Source organism: Rhinoraja longicauda, chromosome 2, assembly GCF_053455715.1.
Source record: "Rhinoraja longicauda isolate Sanriku21f chromosome 2, sRhiLon1.1, whole genome shotgun sequence".
NCBI lineage: Eukaryota > Metazoa > Chordata > Chondrichthyes > Rajiformes > Arhynchobatidae > Rhinoraja > Rhinoraja longicauda.
The window spans coordinates 59,827,308-59,845,006 of record NC_135954.1 but is presented as its reverse complement, the minus strand read 5'-3'; the positions used below and the strand labels follow the sequence as shown (position 1 = coordinate 59,845,006).

Here is a 17,699-nt window from a genome sequence, read left to right as displayed (position 1 = left end):
GCTCATGTTGAGGTTTGTTTATTTTGTTGTCATCAATACAGATGCAGAAAAACACATTAAGTAAACTTACTTCTCATGTTTAATTACTAGTACTTTGACTTCCCAAAAAGTAACATCTGCACTTATCTGCTTTGAACTTCATTAAACATTCCTCAGTCGACTTGCCTAACGGATCAAAATCCTGCTGTAATTTTTGATAAGCATCTTCGCTTTCTACGATACCGCCTACTTTCTTGTCATCTGCAAACTTACTAATCATATCGTAGAGTCATAAAGTGCAGAAACAGGCCCTCTGGCCCAATTTGCCTACACTGACCAACATATCCCACCTGCCTGAGTTCGGCCCATATATTCCTCTAAACCTGTCCTATCCATGTATCTGTCTACATGTTTCTTAAACATTGTAATAGTACCTGCCTCAACTACCATCTCTGGCAGCTCATTCCATACACCCACCACCTTGTGTGTGAAAAAGTTCAAAGACCAACCTTCCACCATCATCCTCTATTTCCTTCCATGAAGCCAGACTAGCTCTCTTTGAATCCCATGCAATCAAACCTTCCAGCCTATCATTCGGAGCTGAAGTCTATGGCTTCGACATTGCTAAAAAGACCGATGAGGGCAATGAGAATGGAGGATGTACATTCATAATCACGTTGCTTTCAGAACTAGCAGAATTGGACTAATCAATTGGACTGTGCCATACCTTGAAGTACTCAAAAATGGTCAAAACAACTCCTTTGTTTTAAAAGGTGTCAGTCCAAAATTCTTGAAAGATACAGTCAACGCTACAGGTGAAACTTTTGATATAATTTTGTGGGTGAACTCGGAAGGAAAACTGTTTAGCAAGGATTGAGGAAAAGGGAGATATCTTTCAACCATCAATAATTTGAGTTGAGGCTTTCTCATTAAATAAGGTACAGATTTTTAAGTTGCTGTGATTGTGTTTTTAAATAATGGAAGTCAAATGACAAAAATAAATGTAAGCAAGTCTTCACAATGGAAAAGTGCAAGGGAAGCTGTGAGTGGACGGCCACATCTTCATTCCTCCCTCGACCCTGTCCAAGGACCGCGACAGTCCTCTCAGGTTAGGCAGATGTTCACTTCCATCTCCCCCAACCTCATCTACTGTATCCGTAGTTCAAGATGTGGGCTCTTATACATCGGCGACACCAAACGTAAGGTGGGCGATTGTTTCATAGAAACATAGAACATAGAAAAATAGGTGCAGGAGTAGGCCATTCAGTGCTTCGAGCCAGCACCGTCATTCAATATGATCATGGCTGATCATCTAAAATCAGTATCCCGTCCCTGCTTTTTCCCCCATTTCCCTTGATTCCTTTTGCCCCAAGAGCTAAATCTAACTCTCTTGAAAATATCCAGTGAATTGGCCTCCCAATGGCCTACCCCTTATTCTTTAACAACTGTGGCAGAGAATACAACAGATTCACAACTCTCTGGGTGAAAATGTATTTCCTCATCTCAGTCCTAAATGGCCTACTCCTTATTCTTAAACTGTGACCCGCTGGTTCAGGACTCCCCCCAACATCAGGAACATTTTTTCCTGCATCTAGCCTGTTTAATCCCTTTGGAATTTTATGTTTCTATAAGATCCCCTCTCATCCTAAATTCCAGTGAAAACAAGCCCAGTCGACCCATTCTTTCATCATATGTCAGTCCCGCCATCCCAGGAATTAACCTGGTGAACCTACGCTGCACTTCCTTAATAGCAATAATGTCCTTCCTCAAATTAGGAAACCAAAATTGCACACAATACTCCAGGTGCAGTCTCACCAGGGCCCTGTACAACTGCAATAGGAACTCAAATCCTCTCGCAATGAAGGCCAACATGCCATTAGCTTTCTTCACTGCCTACTGTACCTGCATGCTTACTTTTAGTGACTGATGTACAAGCACACCCGTCTCATTGCACCTCCCCTTTTCCTGATCTGACACCATTCAGATAATAATCTGCCTTCCTGTTCTTGCCACCAAAGTGGATAATTTTACATTTATCCACATTATACTGCATCTGCCATGCATCTGCCCACTCACCCAACCTATCCAACTCACCCTGCAGCCTCATAGCATCCTCATCGCAGCCCACACTGCCACCCAGCTTTGTGTCATCCGCAAACTTGGAGAGGTCACATTTAATTCCCTTGTCTAAATCGTTAGTATATATTGTAAATAACTGAGGTTCCAGCACAGAGCCTTGCAGCACCCCACTACTCACAGCCTGCCATACTGAAAAGGACCCGTTAACTCCTTGCATCCTGTCTGCCAACCAGTTCTCTAACCATCTCAATTCCTGCCCCCTATAACATGTGCTCTAATTTTGCACACTAATTTGTGTGGGACCTTGTCAAAGGCGTTTTGAAAGTCCAGCTACACCGCATCCACTGGCTCTCCCTTATCCATTCTACTTGTTACATTCTCAAAAAAATCCAGATTAGTCAAGCATGATTTCCCCTTCATAAATCCATGCTGACTTGGACCAATCCTGTCACTGCTTTCCAAATGCGCTGCTACAACATCTTTAACAATCGACTTAAGCATCTTCCCCACTACCGATGTAAGGCTAACTGGTCTATAATTCCCTGTAGTCTCTCTCCCTCATTTCTTAAGAAGTTGAGTTTTATGGGCTACCCTCCAGTCCACAGGAACTTATCCAGAGTCGAGAGAACATTGGAAAACGATCACCAATGCATCCACAATTTCTAGGGCTACTTCGAGTACTCTGGGATGCAGACCATCAGGCCCTGGAGAGATTTTCGCTGAACACCTTCGCTAAGTCTGCCCGACCTACCTGATCTCCCGATTGCCAAACACTTTAATTCCCCTTCCCACACTAACCTTTCTGTCCAAGGCCTCCTCCATTGTTAGAGTAAGGCTAAACACAAATTGGAGGAACTGCATCTCATATTTCGCTTGGGCAACTTACAACCCAGTGGTTTGAGTGTGGATTTCTCTAACTTCGTAACCCCTGCATTCCCTCTCTCTCCATCCGTTCCCCCACCCAAGTTGCACCAGTTTCTCTTTCTCCTCTTGCAAACAGCTAACAAAAACCTGTTTCCTTTATCATCGCTATCTTTTTGCATATCCTTCATTCATCTGTTCTATATCTCTTTCTCCATCCCCAATTATACCTCATTTCCCTTTCCCCTGACTCTAGTCTGAAGAAGGGCTTGACCCGAAAAGTCACCCATCTCTTCTCTCCAGAGATGCTGCCTGTCCTGCTGAGTTACTCAAGCATTTCGTGTCCATTTTCCATTTAGGTCCCTGTGCTGGATGGATTGAAATCAGCATGGATTCATATATCAATTTCTCTAGGTTTTTGTTTAGGGATACAGTGCGGAAACAGGCCCACCAGGTTTGCACTGTCCAACGATCCCCGCACATTAACACTATCCTACACACACTCGGGACAATTTCTGGAGTAACTCAGCAGGTCAGGCAACGTCTCTGGAGAACACAGACGTTTTGGGTCAGGACCCGAAGAAGGGTTCTAACCCACGTTCTGCTGAATTATTCCAACTCTGCCTTTTATGTGTTAGTGGGTTAATTGGCTGCTGTAAATTGCCCCTATTGTAAATGAGTGGCTGAAGAATCAGAGGGTTGCGTAGAGTTGATAAGCTTATGGTAAGAGTTCAAACATAGAAAATAGGAGCCGGGATAGGCCATTCGAGCCAGCACCACCATTCAATATGATCATGGCTGATCATCCTAAATCAGTACCCCATTCCTGCTTTCTCCCCATATCCCTTGATTCCGTTAGCCTGAAGAGCTATATGTAACTCTCTCTTGAAAACATCCAGTGGATTGGCCTCCACTGCTTTCTGTGACAGAGAATTCCGCAGAATCACAATTCTCTGGGTGAAAATGTCAGGTGTCAGGAAAATTAGTGCAGGGAACGAGACTGATAGGAAAGCTCTGAAAACTGGCAAATTACTTCGGGCCTAATGGTCTCTTACATCATCAGAAAAGTAAAGATTGAAGTAATATACCTAACACTGATAAAAGCAATATCACTGAAATCATTAGTATCTGACAATAAACAGTGCCCTCGATAATGTTTGGGACAAAGACACATCATTTATTTATTTGCCACTACATTTTGGTTTCACCATGTAGAATTTACAGCAGCGTTTTTACATAGCCTGCCCCCTCCCACCATCTTGAAAGCACCATATTGTTTGGGACACATGGCTTCACAGGTGTTGTTATGAGCTCTCAGCACCTAGTCTTTCCTCCAGTCTTTCCATCACCTTTGGAAACTTTTATTGCTGTTGATCAACATGAGGACCAAAGTTGTGCCAATGAAAGTCAAACAAGCCATTATGAGACTGAGAAACAAGGATAAAACTGTTATCAGCCAAACCTTAGGCTTACCAAAATCAACTATTTAGAACATCATTAAGAAGAAAGAGAGCACTGGTGAGCTTACTAATCGCCAAAGGGATTACTAAAGGGACTGGCAGGCCAAAGAAGACCTCCACGCTGATGACAAAAGAATTCTCTCTATAATAAAGAAAAATCCCCAAACACCTGTCTGACAGATCAGAAACACTCTTGAGGAGTCAGGAGGGGATTTGTCAATGACCACTGCCCGTAGAAGACTTCACGAACAGAAATACAGAGGCTACACTGCAAGATGCAAACCACTGGTTTGCCGCAAAATAGGATGGCCAGGTTACAGTTTGCCAAGAAGTACTGGAAAAAGGTCTTGTGGACAGATGAGACGAAGATTAACTTATATCAGAGTGATGGCAAAAGCAAAGTATGGAGGAGAGAAGGAACTGCCTAAGATCCAAAGCATACCACCTCATCTGTGAAACACAGAACACTGGTGGGGGTGTTATCGCCTGGGCATATATGGCTGCTGAAGGTACTGGCTCATCTATCGTCACTGATGATACAACTGCTGATGGTAGTAGCATAATGAATTCTGACGTGTATAGACACTTCCTGTCTGCTCAAGTTCAAACAAATGCCTCAAAACTCATTGGCCGGCAGTTCATTCTACAGCAAGACTATGATCCCCAACATACTGCTAAAGCAACAAAGGAGTTTTTCAAAGCTAAAAAATGGTCAATTCTTGAATGGGTAAGTCAATCATTCGATCTAAACCCAATTAAGCATGCCTTTGATATGCTGAAGAGAAAACTGAAGGGGACTAGCCCCCAAAACAAGCATAAGCTAAAGATAGCTGCAATACAGGTCTGGCCAGAGAAGACACCCAGCAACTGGTGATGTCCATGAATTGCAGACTTCAAGCAGTCATTGCATGCAAAAGATATGCAACAAAATACTAAACATGACTACTTTCATTTACATGACATTGCTGTGTCCCAAACATTATGGTGCCCTGAAATTGAGGGACTATGTAGAAACACTGCTGTAATGTTGAAAGAGCAACCACATGGTGAAACCAAAATGTATAAAAATGGCCTTTATTAAAATCTGACAATGTGCACTTTAACCACATGTGATTTTTTTCTATTACAAATCTCAAATTGTAGAGTACAGAGGCAAATAAATAAATGATGTGTCTTTGTCCCAAACATTATGGAGGGCACTGTGCAAGTTCAAAATTGTTGACAATCTTGATCGTTTTCCTGGTAGCCCTAAACTCAGTGTAAATTTGCAATTCTGTGTTTAAATTAGCTTTTAAAATTAGGAACATAGAAAAATACATACCTGCACAAAAGCCACTGTAACCACAATTATAATAGCCTTTCAAAGAGGAAGAGAAAAAATGTGATTATTCTGCATTATAATCATCCTTATTTTTCTGTTAGGAATCAACAGGAGATTAAATAATGGTCATTTAATATAAAATATTTTCATGACTGCATAATTGTTTATATAAAAATATAAATTTTAGATACATAATAATTGCATAGCATCATATAAGAATGTCAGATCTGTAAGATTAATAAAATTAGTTCTATATTCTCAAAATCTAAATGCTTGCGTGCACATTGAGTTTATGAGTTTATGAATAAGTTTATCAGTCAAGTATGTACACATACAAGGAATGTGCCTTGGTGCCCCGTTCGCAAGTAACAACACGAACATACAGTAAACAATTTAGAATAAAGCATAAAACATTAAAACATTCAGAATACAACATTATAGTTTAAACACGTGAGTGAAATAAACCAGAGCAAAAAGAGACTACAGACTTTTGGTTGTTGAGTAGAGCTACTACTCACGGAAAAAATCTGTTTTTGTCGGGCTGTGGCGGCTTTGACAGTCCAGAGTCGCCTTCCAGAGGCAAGTGCTTCAAAGAGTTTGTGGCCAGGGTGAGAGGGGTCAGAGATGATCTTGCCCGCTCGCTTCCTGGCCATTGCAGTGTACAGTTCGTCAATTCGGGGGGGGGGGGAGGTTGCAGCCAACAACCTTTGCAGCTGATCGAACGATTCGTTGCAGCCTCCGGATGTCGTGCTTGGTGGCTGAGCCAAACCAGACCATGAGGAAGAAGGTGAGGACAGACTCTACGATGGCAGTATAGAATTGGACCATCATTGCCTGTGGCAGATTGTGTTTCCTCAGCTGCTGCAGGAAGTACATCCTCTGCTGGGCCTTTTTGACTGTGGAGTCGATGGCGCCCCTCCATTTAAGGTCCTTGGAGATGGTGGTTCCAAGGAACTTAAATTATTCCACAGATGTGACTGTGGTGTTGTTGATGGTGAGTGGGGGGAGGGGAGGGGGATCTCTACTAAAGTCTACAATCAGTTCCACCTTCTTAAGAGTATTGAGCTCCAGGTTGTTACGAAAGCACCAGGACGCCAGCTGTGTCACTTCCTGTCTGTAGGCAGATTCCTCCCCATCCTGGATCAGTCCAATTAGGGTTATGTCATCCGCAAACTTGAGAAACTTGACAGAGTCGTCTGTGGAGGTGCAGTCATTGGTGTAGAGAGAGTAAAGGAGAGGGGGGAGTACGCAGCCTTGCGGTGCTCCTATGCTGAGGGTCTGCGGGTCCGAGTTGTGCTTTCCCAGCCTCACATGCTGCTTCCTGTCTGTCTGTCATTCACAATAGCTGTGGTCTACAATTTGCTAAAGTAAAAATCTGGAACTCCCACACTTTCTCTTAAATGCAGAACACCGAGATTTACGGAGAAATTGGACAGGAAATTTGAATCGGTCAGTGCACTCTGCCACTGCATTCAACAGGTTCTAAAAGTCAAGACCAGTCTTGCTGATATTCACTAAATTAACTGCCCGGAATTGTGTGACATTAGACGGTGTGAGAATGAAGATTCCATTGATTACAGGCCAGGATTAAGAGGTTAAAGGGAGTGTAATTTCCATTTTTAAATAATATTTTGGTTAGCATAATGTTTTCAGTTTTTTAAGTAATTGTTAACAATCTCAATAATTGTTTTTAATGTCTCAAATCTCACTGTGCCTCCAAGCATCCTGCACCTCTCTATGTTGTTCAGCTCTGGATTTTTTTAGGCAAACAAGTTAGGCCCTACAAATGTGGTCCAGCTAAAAGATGCTCAAATATCTGCAGGCATTTGTTCGAGTATTTGGTGAAATTACAAAATCGCTTGATACTTTTAAGAAAGTTCCTTCTTCATGTTTATATCTAGTTTATATCTATGTGCTGGGCTGAGGACAAATCATCAGAAGATAACGCCAACTATGCCGCTTGTGGCCGAATCACAGTTGGTGATGGCGGACAGATGAGAGATAGAACCCTTGGTTGAGTGGTGCCACAACACCCACAACCTCTCACACAACGTCAACAAAACCAAGGAGCTAATCGTAGACTTCAGAAAGGGGAAGCCAGGAGATCACGTGCCAGCTTTCATTGGTGGATTTGCAATGGCAAGAGTTAGCAGTTTCAAATTCCTGGGCATTAATTTGTTTCATTGGGTTGTTTAAATTAATACTGACTAGCTAATTAATTCACAAAATGCTGGAGTAACTCAGCAGGTCAGGCAGCATCTCAGGAGAAAAGGAATGGGTGACGTTTCGGGTCGAGACCCTTCTTCAGACTGATGTCAGGGATGCAATTAAGACTGCATTCAGACTGATGCAATTAATTTATTGCATCGTATGGTAGGCGCATTCCCAATCTCGTTGTACCCCTGTACAATGACAATAAAGATGTATTGTATTGTATTGTATTGTATTAGATGACCTTTCTTGGGCCCAGCACATAGATGTAATTACAAAGGTGCACCAGGCCTCTACTTTCTTAAAAGTTTAAAGAATTTCAGCATGACACCAATTTCTTTCACAAACCTTACAGATGCACTGTGGAAAGACTGGTTGCAGCATGGTCTTATATGACAATTCCAATGCACAGGAATGCAAACGGACTGCATGTGGGAGTGGTCAACTCAGTCCACTCCATCACGGGCACAATTCTCTGCATCATCACAAGCATCTACGATGTGCTGCTTCAACAAGGCAGTATCTATCATTACGGATCCCCACCAGGCCAGCTCATGCTCACTTCTTGTTGCTACCATAAGGCAGAAGGTAGAGACGAGGTCCTGCACCACCCTATTCAGGAACAGCTATTTTCTCCAACCATCATGTTAATGAACCAACCAGCACAATCGTCAGCAAAACACAAAGTGCTGGAGGAACTGAGGTAAGTCAGTAGAGGTAGTCAGACGATATCTGTAGAGGAAATGGAAGGTTTGGGACATTACTTGTCCAGATCCTCCACCGACGTTGTCTGACCCGCTGACTTGCTCCAGCACTGTGTGTTTTGCTCAAGATTCCAACATCTGCAGTTCCCCATGCCTCCATAATCCTAATCCGACTGTAGCAATGGAAGGCAACAATCCACCATGGATTTGATTTCTATTTATGTTTTACATTAATGTCTTGATTTTTGGAGTCCTTTCCTTTTCACTGTCTTGTTGAATTTAGGTGGATAACTTATATATAATTTATGTTTTTGTGCAATGTCTGACTCTCGGTGCCTGTAATGCATTTGACAATCAACTCAACTTGACTTGATTTGGATCCCCTCTGCTTTCTTCTGATTGTTACATCGCTTTCTTATCTTGAACTGAATGACAGATGAAATAACCTACATGTGCTGTGAAGAATTCTGCTCTATCAAGAATTTTTCTTGAATCCACATATTCACAGCTAAATATGGAAATTGTTTAACTGCAATATTTGGTTCCCAATTTGTGCACCTTTATCTATACATTTAAGTGAACATCTGTGTCTTACCACTGTAATGCTGACTGCGTCATCCAGTTGTTGCATAATAACACTGATAACAGCTGAAGCCAGTAGCAAAATGATAAGCGGGTTTTTAAACTGCAAAATAATTATTTCAAAAATTTAACATTAACAGTGGAACAGTCCAATTATGTTATACTAAAACACACTCACTGACATACATCAATCTCTTACTGTAATAAGATGTTTACAAGAAGCATAATTCAACTTCTTGTCTGCAATATGGGTTATGAGCCTGGCTTGAAATGTACAAAGTATTCTTGCAAAAGCACAAGTTAAACTGAAACTGATCATAATGTTTTCTGTAAAAATATTTTTTCAATCTCACCAAAGACAAGAGTTTAATTGGATGAAGCAAATTGAAGTTTTTGATTCTAGAGAGTCAAACATGGAGAGCAATAATAATGATCAAATTAACTTAATTTAATGAACAGACCTTGACTTTACAAAATGATCTAAAAATGATATATAATTAATGTAGAGTGCTGTGTTGGGCAGTTATATAAAACTTCAATCAAAATAATGGAAAGGGGATCTGCATTTCTCTAACATCTATCAGAATGCACCAAAGTGCTTTACAGCCAAAAGAATATTTATGTAGTCTAATCATGAGGGGAATAGATACAGACTTTTACCCAGAATAGGGGAATCAAGAACCAGAGGACGTAGGATTAAAATGAGAGGGGAAAGATTTAATAGGAACATGAGGGGCAACTTTTTCCCCAGAGGATGTGGATGTAAGGAACGAGATGCATTTAAAAGACATTTGGACAGGTGCAGATAGGATAGGAAGGATATGGACCAAACATCAGCAGGTGGGACCAGCATGGATGAGGCTTCTTGGTTGGCATGGGAAAGTAGGGCCAAAGGGCCTATTTCCATGCTGTATGACCCCATGACTCTTTATTATTGTATTGGAGAATTGCAGCCGTCCATTGTGCACAGCAAACTCCCACAAACAACATTTTGATGAGATAACTTGCTTTATAATGCTAATTAAGGGAAACTTTAGTCAGAACACTGGCGAATCTCACTTATTCTTCTCTGAAAATGTGCATCTGATCGAATGGATAGTAATTGTTGTTTCATTAGAAGAGAATAAGCTCTTAAGACTGTTGCTCTCCATCACTATGGCACTATCTAAATTTTCAGTCTACTTTTTGTCTCCAAACCTCTAGATTAGGTTTTCAACCAAGAACCTTCAAAGGCAAGAAGGGAGCCACCTGCCTCGATACTATTCTGTCCCAGAACTCTAGAACAGAACAAATTCCTCCTGCTGATTCCAGACTCGGCAGCAGTGCACTTCCAAATATCTATTTTTATCCGAGTTCGAGTCAGAGTCATAGAGTATGGAAACAGGCCCTTCGGCCCAACTTGCCCATACCGACCAACATGTCCCAACCACACTAGTCCCAACTGCCTGGATTTGGCCAATATCCCTCTAAACCTGTCCTATCCATGTAACTGTCTAATTGTTTCTTAAACTTTGCAATAGTCCCTGCCTTAACTACCTCTTTTGGCAGCTTGTTTCATACGCGCACTACTCTTTGTGTGAAAAAGTAACCCCTCAGATTCCGATTAAATCTTTCCTCCTTCCCCCTTAAACTGATGCCCTCTGGTTCTCGATTCCCCGACTCTGCACAAGAGACTCTCTGCATCTACCCGATCTATTACACTCATGATTTTATACATCTCTATAAGATTATCCCTCATCCTCCTGAGCTCCAGGGTATCGAGTCCCAGCCTGCTGAACCTCTCCCCATAGCTAAGGCCTTCAATACCTGGCAACATCCTTGTAAATCTTCTCTGCACCCTTTCCAACTAGACAACATCCTTCCTATAACATGGTGCCCATAAGTGAACATAATACTCTAAATGCAGTCTCACCAACGTCTTATACAACTGCAACATGACTTCCCAACTTCTATACTCAATGCTCTGACTGATGAAGGCCAATGTGCCAAAAGCCTTTCTGACCACTCCATCTACCTGTGACGCCACCTTCAAAGAACTATGTTCCTGCACTCCTAGATCCCTCTGCTCTACAACACTTCCAAGACCCATACCATTCATTATGTAGGTCCTGCCCATGTTAGACTTTCCAAAATGCAACACCTCATATTTCACTATATTAAATTCCATCAACCATTCCTCAGTCCACCTGCCTATCCGATCGAGATCCTGCTGCAATTTTTGACAAATAACCTTTTCATTGTTCTTGCAGTTGTTATCATGCTATTTTAACAACTGAAGAACAATTCCAATTGGATTATTTCATGGTATACCAAAATTCTAGAAAGGGCATCCTGCATTGCAAAGAATACACACTTTGGGCTGATTATGGAACCAGAGATGCCCTTGATAGAAAGACATTGAAAATGTTAGTAGCCAATTAGCCACAGAAGAGACATCATTTTATTTAAGAGCAATATTGAATCAAGAGCAAACTATGACACTACTTTTATGGTTATTACAGAACTTGCATTGCTTGGCTCTTAAGATTTCAGTATAAATGACAAATCAACAGCTAGCCACCATTGCTTTTGCTCTCCAGTCAAAACTACCTGGGAAATGTAAAATTTCACTTCAATAGCTCACATGTGCCCTTTTAAATACGAGAATACGTGTTTATTAAACAAACTAGTCTTTTTGTCATCTGAACATGGCCAGATTATTGTTATATTGTAACAACTACTGTATCTAACCTGAGAAATGTACTTTTTCCAAAGAGGTTCATCTTCATTGATTTCAAATTCATTCCATCCATGGTACGCCCGACGGCGAGAAATTTCACAATTCTTTAGGCCATTATGAAGGTCACCCTGTGATTAAAGAATAGCATTTTCAAGAGATGCTTTTTTAAAAAATCATAAGAATTATTATACAAGCACATGTGACTGATTCAACAGGCAAAAACCTGTAGACGGTAACAAATTGCAAATAATGATTTTCTATACAAACAATAGACAATAGACAATAGGTGCAGGAGTAGGCCCTTCGGCCCTTTGAGCCAGCACCGCCATTCAATGTGATCGTTCTCAATCAGTACCCTGTTCCTGCCTTCTTCCCATACCCCCTGACTCCGCTATCATTAAGAGCTCTATCTAACTCTCTCTTAAAAGCATCAAGAGAAATGGCCTCCACTGCCTTCTGAGGAAGAGAATTCTACAGATTTACAACTCTCTGAGTGAAAATGTTTTTCCTCATCTCTGTTCTAAATGGCCTACTCCTTATTCTTAAACTGTGGCCCCGGGTTCTGGATTCCCCCAACATTGGGAACATGTTTCCTGCCTCTAGCGTGTCCAATCACTTCATAATCTTATATGTTTCAATAAGATCCCCTCTCATCCTTCTAAATTCCAGTGTGTACAAGCCCAGTCACTCCAGTTTTTCAACATACGACAGTCCCGCCATTCCGGGAATTAACCTAGTGAATCTATGCTGCACTCCCTCAATAGCAAGAATGTCCTTCCTCAAATTTGGAGACCAAAACTGCACACAGAACTCCAGGTGTGGTCTCACTAGGGCCCTGTACAACTGCAGAAGGACCTCTTTGCTTCTATACTCAACTCCTTTTGTCATGAAGGCCAACATGCCAGTAGCTTTCTTCACTGCCTGCTGTATCTGCATGCTTACTTTCAGTGACTGATGAACAAGGACACCCAGATTTCTTTGTACTTCCCCTTTTCCTAATTTGACACCATTCAGATAATAATCTGCCTTCCTCCAAAGTGAATAACCTCACATTTATCCACATTAAACTGCATCAGCCATCTCACACACCTGCCCTAGTCACCCTGCATCCTCATAGCATCCTCCTCACAGTTCACACTGCCACCCAGCTTTGTATCATCTGCAAATTTGCTAATGTTACTTTTAATCCCTTCATCCAAGTCATTAATGTATATTGTAAATAGCTGTGGTCCCAGCACCGAGCCTTGCGGTACCCCACTGGTCACTGCCTGCCATTCTGAAAGGGGCCCGCTAATCCCTACTCTTTGTTTCCTGTGTGCCAACCAATTTTCTATCCATGTCAGTACTCTACCCCCAATACCATGTGCTCTAATTTTGCCCACTAATCTCCTATGTGGGACCTTATCAAAGGCTTTCTGAATGTCCAGGTACACTACATCCACTGGCTCTCCCTTGTCCATTTTCCTAGTTACATCCTCAAAAAATTCCAGAAGATTAATCAAGCATGATTTCCCCTTCGTAAATCCATGCTGACTCGGAACGATCCTGTTACTGATATCCAAATGTTCCATAATTTCTTCTTTTGTAATTGACTCTGGCATCTTCCCCACCACTGATGTCAGGCTAACTGGTCTATAATTTCCCGTTTTCTCTGTCCCTCCTTTCTTAAAAAGTGGGATAACATTAGCTACACTCCAATCCACGGGAACTGAACCTGAATTTATAGAACATTGGAAAATGATCACCAATGCGTCCACGATTTATAGAGCCACTTCCTTAAGTGCCCTGGGATGCAGACCATCAGGCCCTGGGGATTTATCAGCCTTCAGTCCCATCAGTCCACCCCACAACATTTCCTGCCTAATGTGAATTTCCCTCAGTTCCTCCATCACCCTAGGACCTCTGTCCACTAGTACATCTGGGAGATTGTCTGTGTCTTCCTTTGTGAAGACAGGTCCAAAGTACCTGTTCAACTCGTTTGCCATTTCCTTGTTCCCCATAATAAATTCATCTGCTTCTGACTTCAAGGGACCCACATTTGTCTTAACTATTTTTTTCCTCTTCACATACCTAAAGAAGCTTTTACTATCCTCCTTTATATTCTTCGCTAGCTTACCTTCGTACCTCATCTTTTCTCTCCGTATTGCCTTTTTAGTTATCTTCTGTTGCTCTTTAAAAGAGTCCCAATTCTCTGGCTTCCCGCTCATCTTTGCTATGTTATACCTCTTCTCTTTTATTTTTATACTGTCCTCGACTTCCCTTGTCTGCCACGGTCACCTCTTATTCCCCTTAGAATCTTTCTTCCTCTTTGGAATGAACTGATCCTGCACCTTCTGTGTTATTCCCAGAAATGCCTGCCATTGTTGTTCCACCGTCTTCCCTGCTAGGGTCTCTTTCCAGTCAACTCTGGCCAGCTCCTCTCTCATACCTCCATAGTCCCCTTTGCTCAACTACAATACTAACACTTCCGATTTTCCCTTTTCCCTCTCAAATTGTAGATTAAAACTTATCATATTATTATCACTACCTCCTAATGGCTCTTTTTCCTTGAGTTCCCTTATCAAATCCTGTTCATTACACAACACTAAATCCAGAATTGCCTTCTCCCTGGTAGGCTCCAGTACAAGCTGCTCCAAGAATCCATCTCGGAGGCACTCCACAAACTCCCTTTCTTGGGGTCCATTACCAAGCTGATTTTCTCAGTCTACCCGCATGTTGAAATCTCCCATAACCATTGCCTTTGTGACATGCCTATTTTAACTCTTGATTCAACTTGCACCCTATATCCAGGCTACTGTTTGGGGGCCTGTAGATAACTCCCATTAGGGTCTTTTTACCCATATAATTTCTCAGTTCTATCCATACTGATTCTACATCTCCTAATTCTATGTCACCCCTTGCAAGGGACTGAATATCATTCCTTACCAACAGAGCGACCCCACCCCCTTGGTCCACTTGCAGCCATGTCTCTGTAATTCCCACAACATCATACTTGCCAATATCTAACTGAGCCTCAAGCTCATCCACTTTATTTTATATACTTCGCGCATTCAAAGACATCACTTTAACTTCGGTATTCACCTCCCTTCTCACACCGGTCACAATTGGCCCTGACCTTACTCTCTTATCCCTTCTCGATCTTTCCTTCCCATTACTTCAGGAGTCTTTTGCCACTTTTCCTGTAATCACTTCCCCTTTAACTCCATTTTATATTCCCAATTTGTCAACCCCTCCCCCCCATTATTTAGTTTAAACCCACACGTGTAGCACTAACAAACCTGCCTGTCAGAACGTTGGTCCCACTCCAGTTAAGGTGTATCCCGTCCCTTTTGTACAGGTCACCCCGACCCCAGAAGAGATCCCAAGGGTCTATCAATCTAAATCCCTGCTTCCTGCACCAGCCCCTCAGCTGTACATTCATATCCCCTATCTCCCTGTTCCTGCCCTCATCAGCACGAGGTACAGGAAGCAATCCAGAGACAACCACCCTAAAAGTCCTGCTTTTCAGTCTTCTTCCTAACTCCTTAAACTCGCAATGCATAACCACCTTCCTCTTCCTCCCGACGTCGTTTGTGCCCACGAGCACAACTATTTCTGGGTGTTCGCCTTCCCTCTCGAGGATGTTCTGAAGTCGGTCCGTAACATCTTTAACCCTGGCACCAGGGAGGCAACAGACCATCCTCGAGTCTCGCCTGCCACCACAGAATCTCCTGGTCGCACCTCGGACAATGGAGTCACCCACCACTATGGGTCTGTCCGACGTCGGTCTCGTCTCATCGTTGGTATTGGAGCCACCGACCTGTCCGCCATTTGGACTGGAAGCATCTTCTGCCCCGACAGCTCCCAAGAGGGTGTACCTGTTCGCAATAGGCACAGCCACCGGGGTCTCCTGCACTCCCTTTGTACTGCCCTTTCTCACAGTCAACCACCTTTGCTCTTCCTGTATTCTTGGCGTCACAACCTCAATGTAGGTCCTGTCCAGGAAACTCTCGTCTTCCGGATGGCTCCGAGGTCAACCAACTGCTTCTCCAGTTCCCCAACACGTTCACTCAGGAGCTGCACCTGGACACAATTCCTGCAGGTGTAGTTCCCAGAAGCTCCAGCGGTGTCCCTGCCTTCCCACATCCTGCAGGAAACACACTGCACCAACATGCCTGCCATTTCTTCAGTGACAAAAATCAGAAGTCAAAGTTCCTACAAGCGTAGTCTCCTTGCCTCATCCTCCTCGCCAAAGATTCGAGTCAAATATTGTAACAGGATATAGGTGGAGACAGGAAGATAGAGGGAGAACTGGGAAGGGGGAGGGGAAGAGAGGGACAGAGGAGCTATCTAAAGTTGGAGAAGTCAATGTTCATATCGCTGGGCTGTAGGCTGCCCAAGCGAAATATGAGGTGCTGTTCCTCCAATTTCCAGTGGGCCTCACTAAGGCACTGGAGGAGGCCCATGACAGAAAGGTCAGACTGGGAGTGGGAGTTGAAATGCTCAGCCACCGGGAGATCAGATTGGTTAAGGCGGACTGAGCGAAGGTGTTGAGCGAAACAATCGCCGAGCCTGCGTTTGGTTTCGCCGATGTAAAGAAGTTGGCATCTAGAGCAGCGGATACAATAGATGAGGTTGGAGGAGGTGCAGGTGAACCTCTGCCTCGCCTGGAAAGACTGTTGGGGCCCTTGGATGGAGTTGAGGGGGGAGGTAAAGGGACAGGTGTTGCATCTCCTGTGGTTGCAGGGGAAAGTGCCCGGGGATGGGGTGGTTTGGGTAGGAAGGGACGAGTGGACCAGGAAGTTATGGAGGGAACGGTCTCTGCGGAACGCAGAAAGTGGAGGGGATGGGAAGATGTGGCCAGTTGTGGGGTCCCGTTATAGGTGAAGGAAATGTTGGAGGATGATTTGTTGGATACGCTGGCTGATGGAGTGGAAGGTGAGAACGAGGGGGATTCTGTTTAGGGCTGATCAGTAAATTGATTAGTTAATTACCTGAATCTGGGTCTTGGTACACTTTTTAAACTGCCTTTACCTGTGAGTCACCTTCGTTTGTAACAAACTTTCCAGCCAATGAACTCTTTACTCTGTTTTTAAACTGCCTGCTTCTCTGAGCTCCACACAAGTATAAACAAAATACAAGTTGATTTCACTGCAAACTTTGAAGTTCCCACATTTGATCTTTAAACCAAGTTCATATTCTCTTTCAAGCCCCTTGGCATCATTGATTAAATACTGTTACAATGTGTGCAATTTGATCCAAGGTACAGGCGCTACAGGAGAGATAGAGATGGGCAAAGCAGGGGAGGTTGATTTATTAAGGAGAATGTCAGTAGTCAAAGACAACATTACTGACGGTTTGTCCAGTGAGGCTACATGGGTGAAGCTGAAAAATAAAAAAGGGATGATCACCTTGTGGGCAGTGTATTATAGGCCCCCAATTAATCAACAGGAATTAGAAGAACAAATATGCCAGGAAATTACAGGCAGTTGCAAAACTAATAGGGTTGTCATAATAGGGTATTTTAATGTTCCCAATATAAGCCGGGACTGTCATAGTGGCAAGGACTTGGACAGAGTGAAATGTGTTTAGGAACATTTCCTCAGGCAATATGTAGACCCCTATAAGGGAGGGGGCAACATTTGAGCTACTCTTAAAAAAAATTGGGAAGAGCACATGACTAAGTGACCATGGGCAAGCTTTTTGTGCCCAGCAAACAATGTCCTATTAGCTTTAAAATAGTTATGGACAAAGACAGGGCCAGCCCCACAAGTTAGAATTCTGAATTGGAGCATGGCCAACTT

At 42.9% G+C, this 17,699-nt stretch overlaps 1 protein-coding gene across 3 annotated transcripts in view; it reads right to left on the bottom strand.

Moving 5' to 3' along the window:
- The window catches only part of atp2c1 (ATPase secretory pathway Ca2+ transporting 1), a 125,804-nt gene that overhangs the window by 57,335 nt on the left and 50,770 nt on the right, over positions 1-17,699 (bottom strand). For all 3 annotated transcript variants that reach the window (XM_078419711.1, XM_078419701.1, XM_078419719.1), the window contains exons 3-5: positions 11,928-12,044; positions 9,211-9,300; positions 5,701-5,736 (exon numbers count right to left, since the gene is read on the bottom strand). In XM_078419711.1, coding sequence (XP_078275837.1) covers positions 5,701-5,736; positions 9,211-9,300; positions 11,928-12,044 — 243 coding nt within the window. The remainder of the gene's footprint in view (positions 1-5,700; positions 5,737-9,210; positions 9,301-11,927; positions 12,045-17,699) is intronic.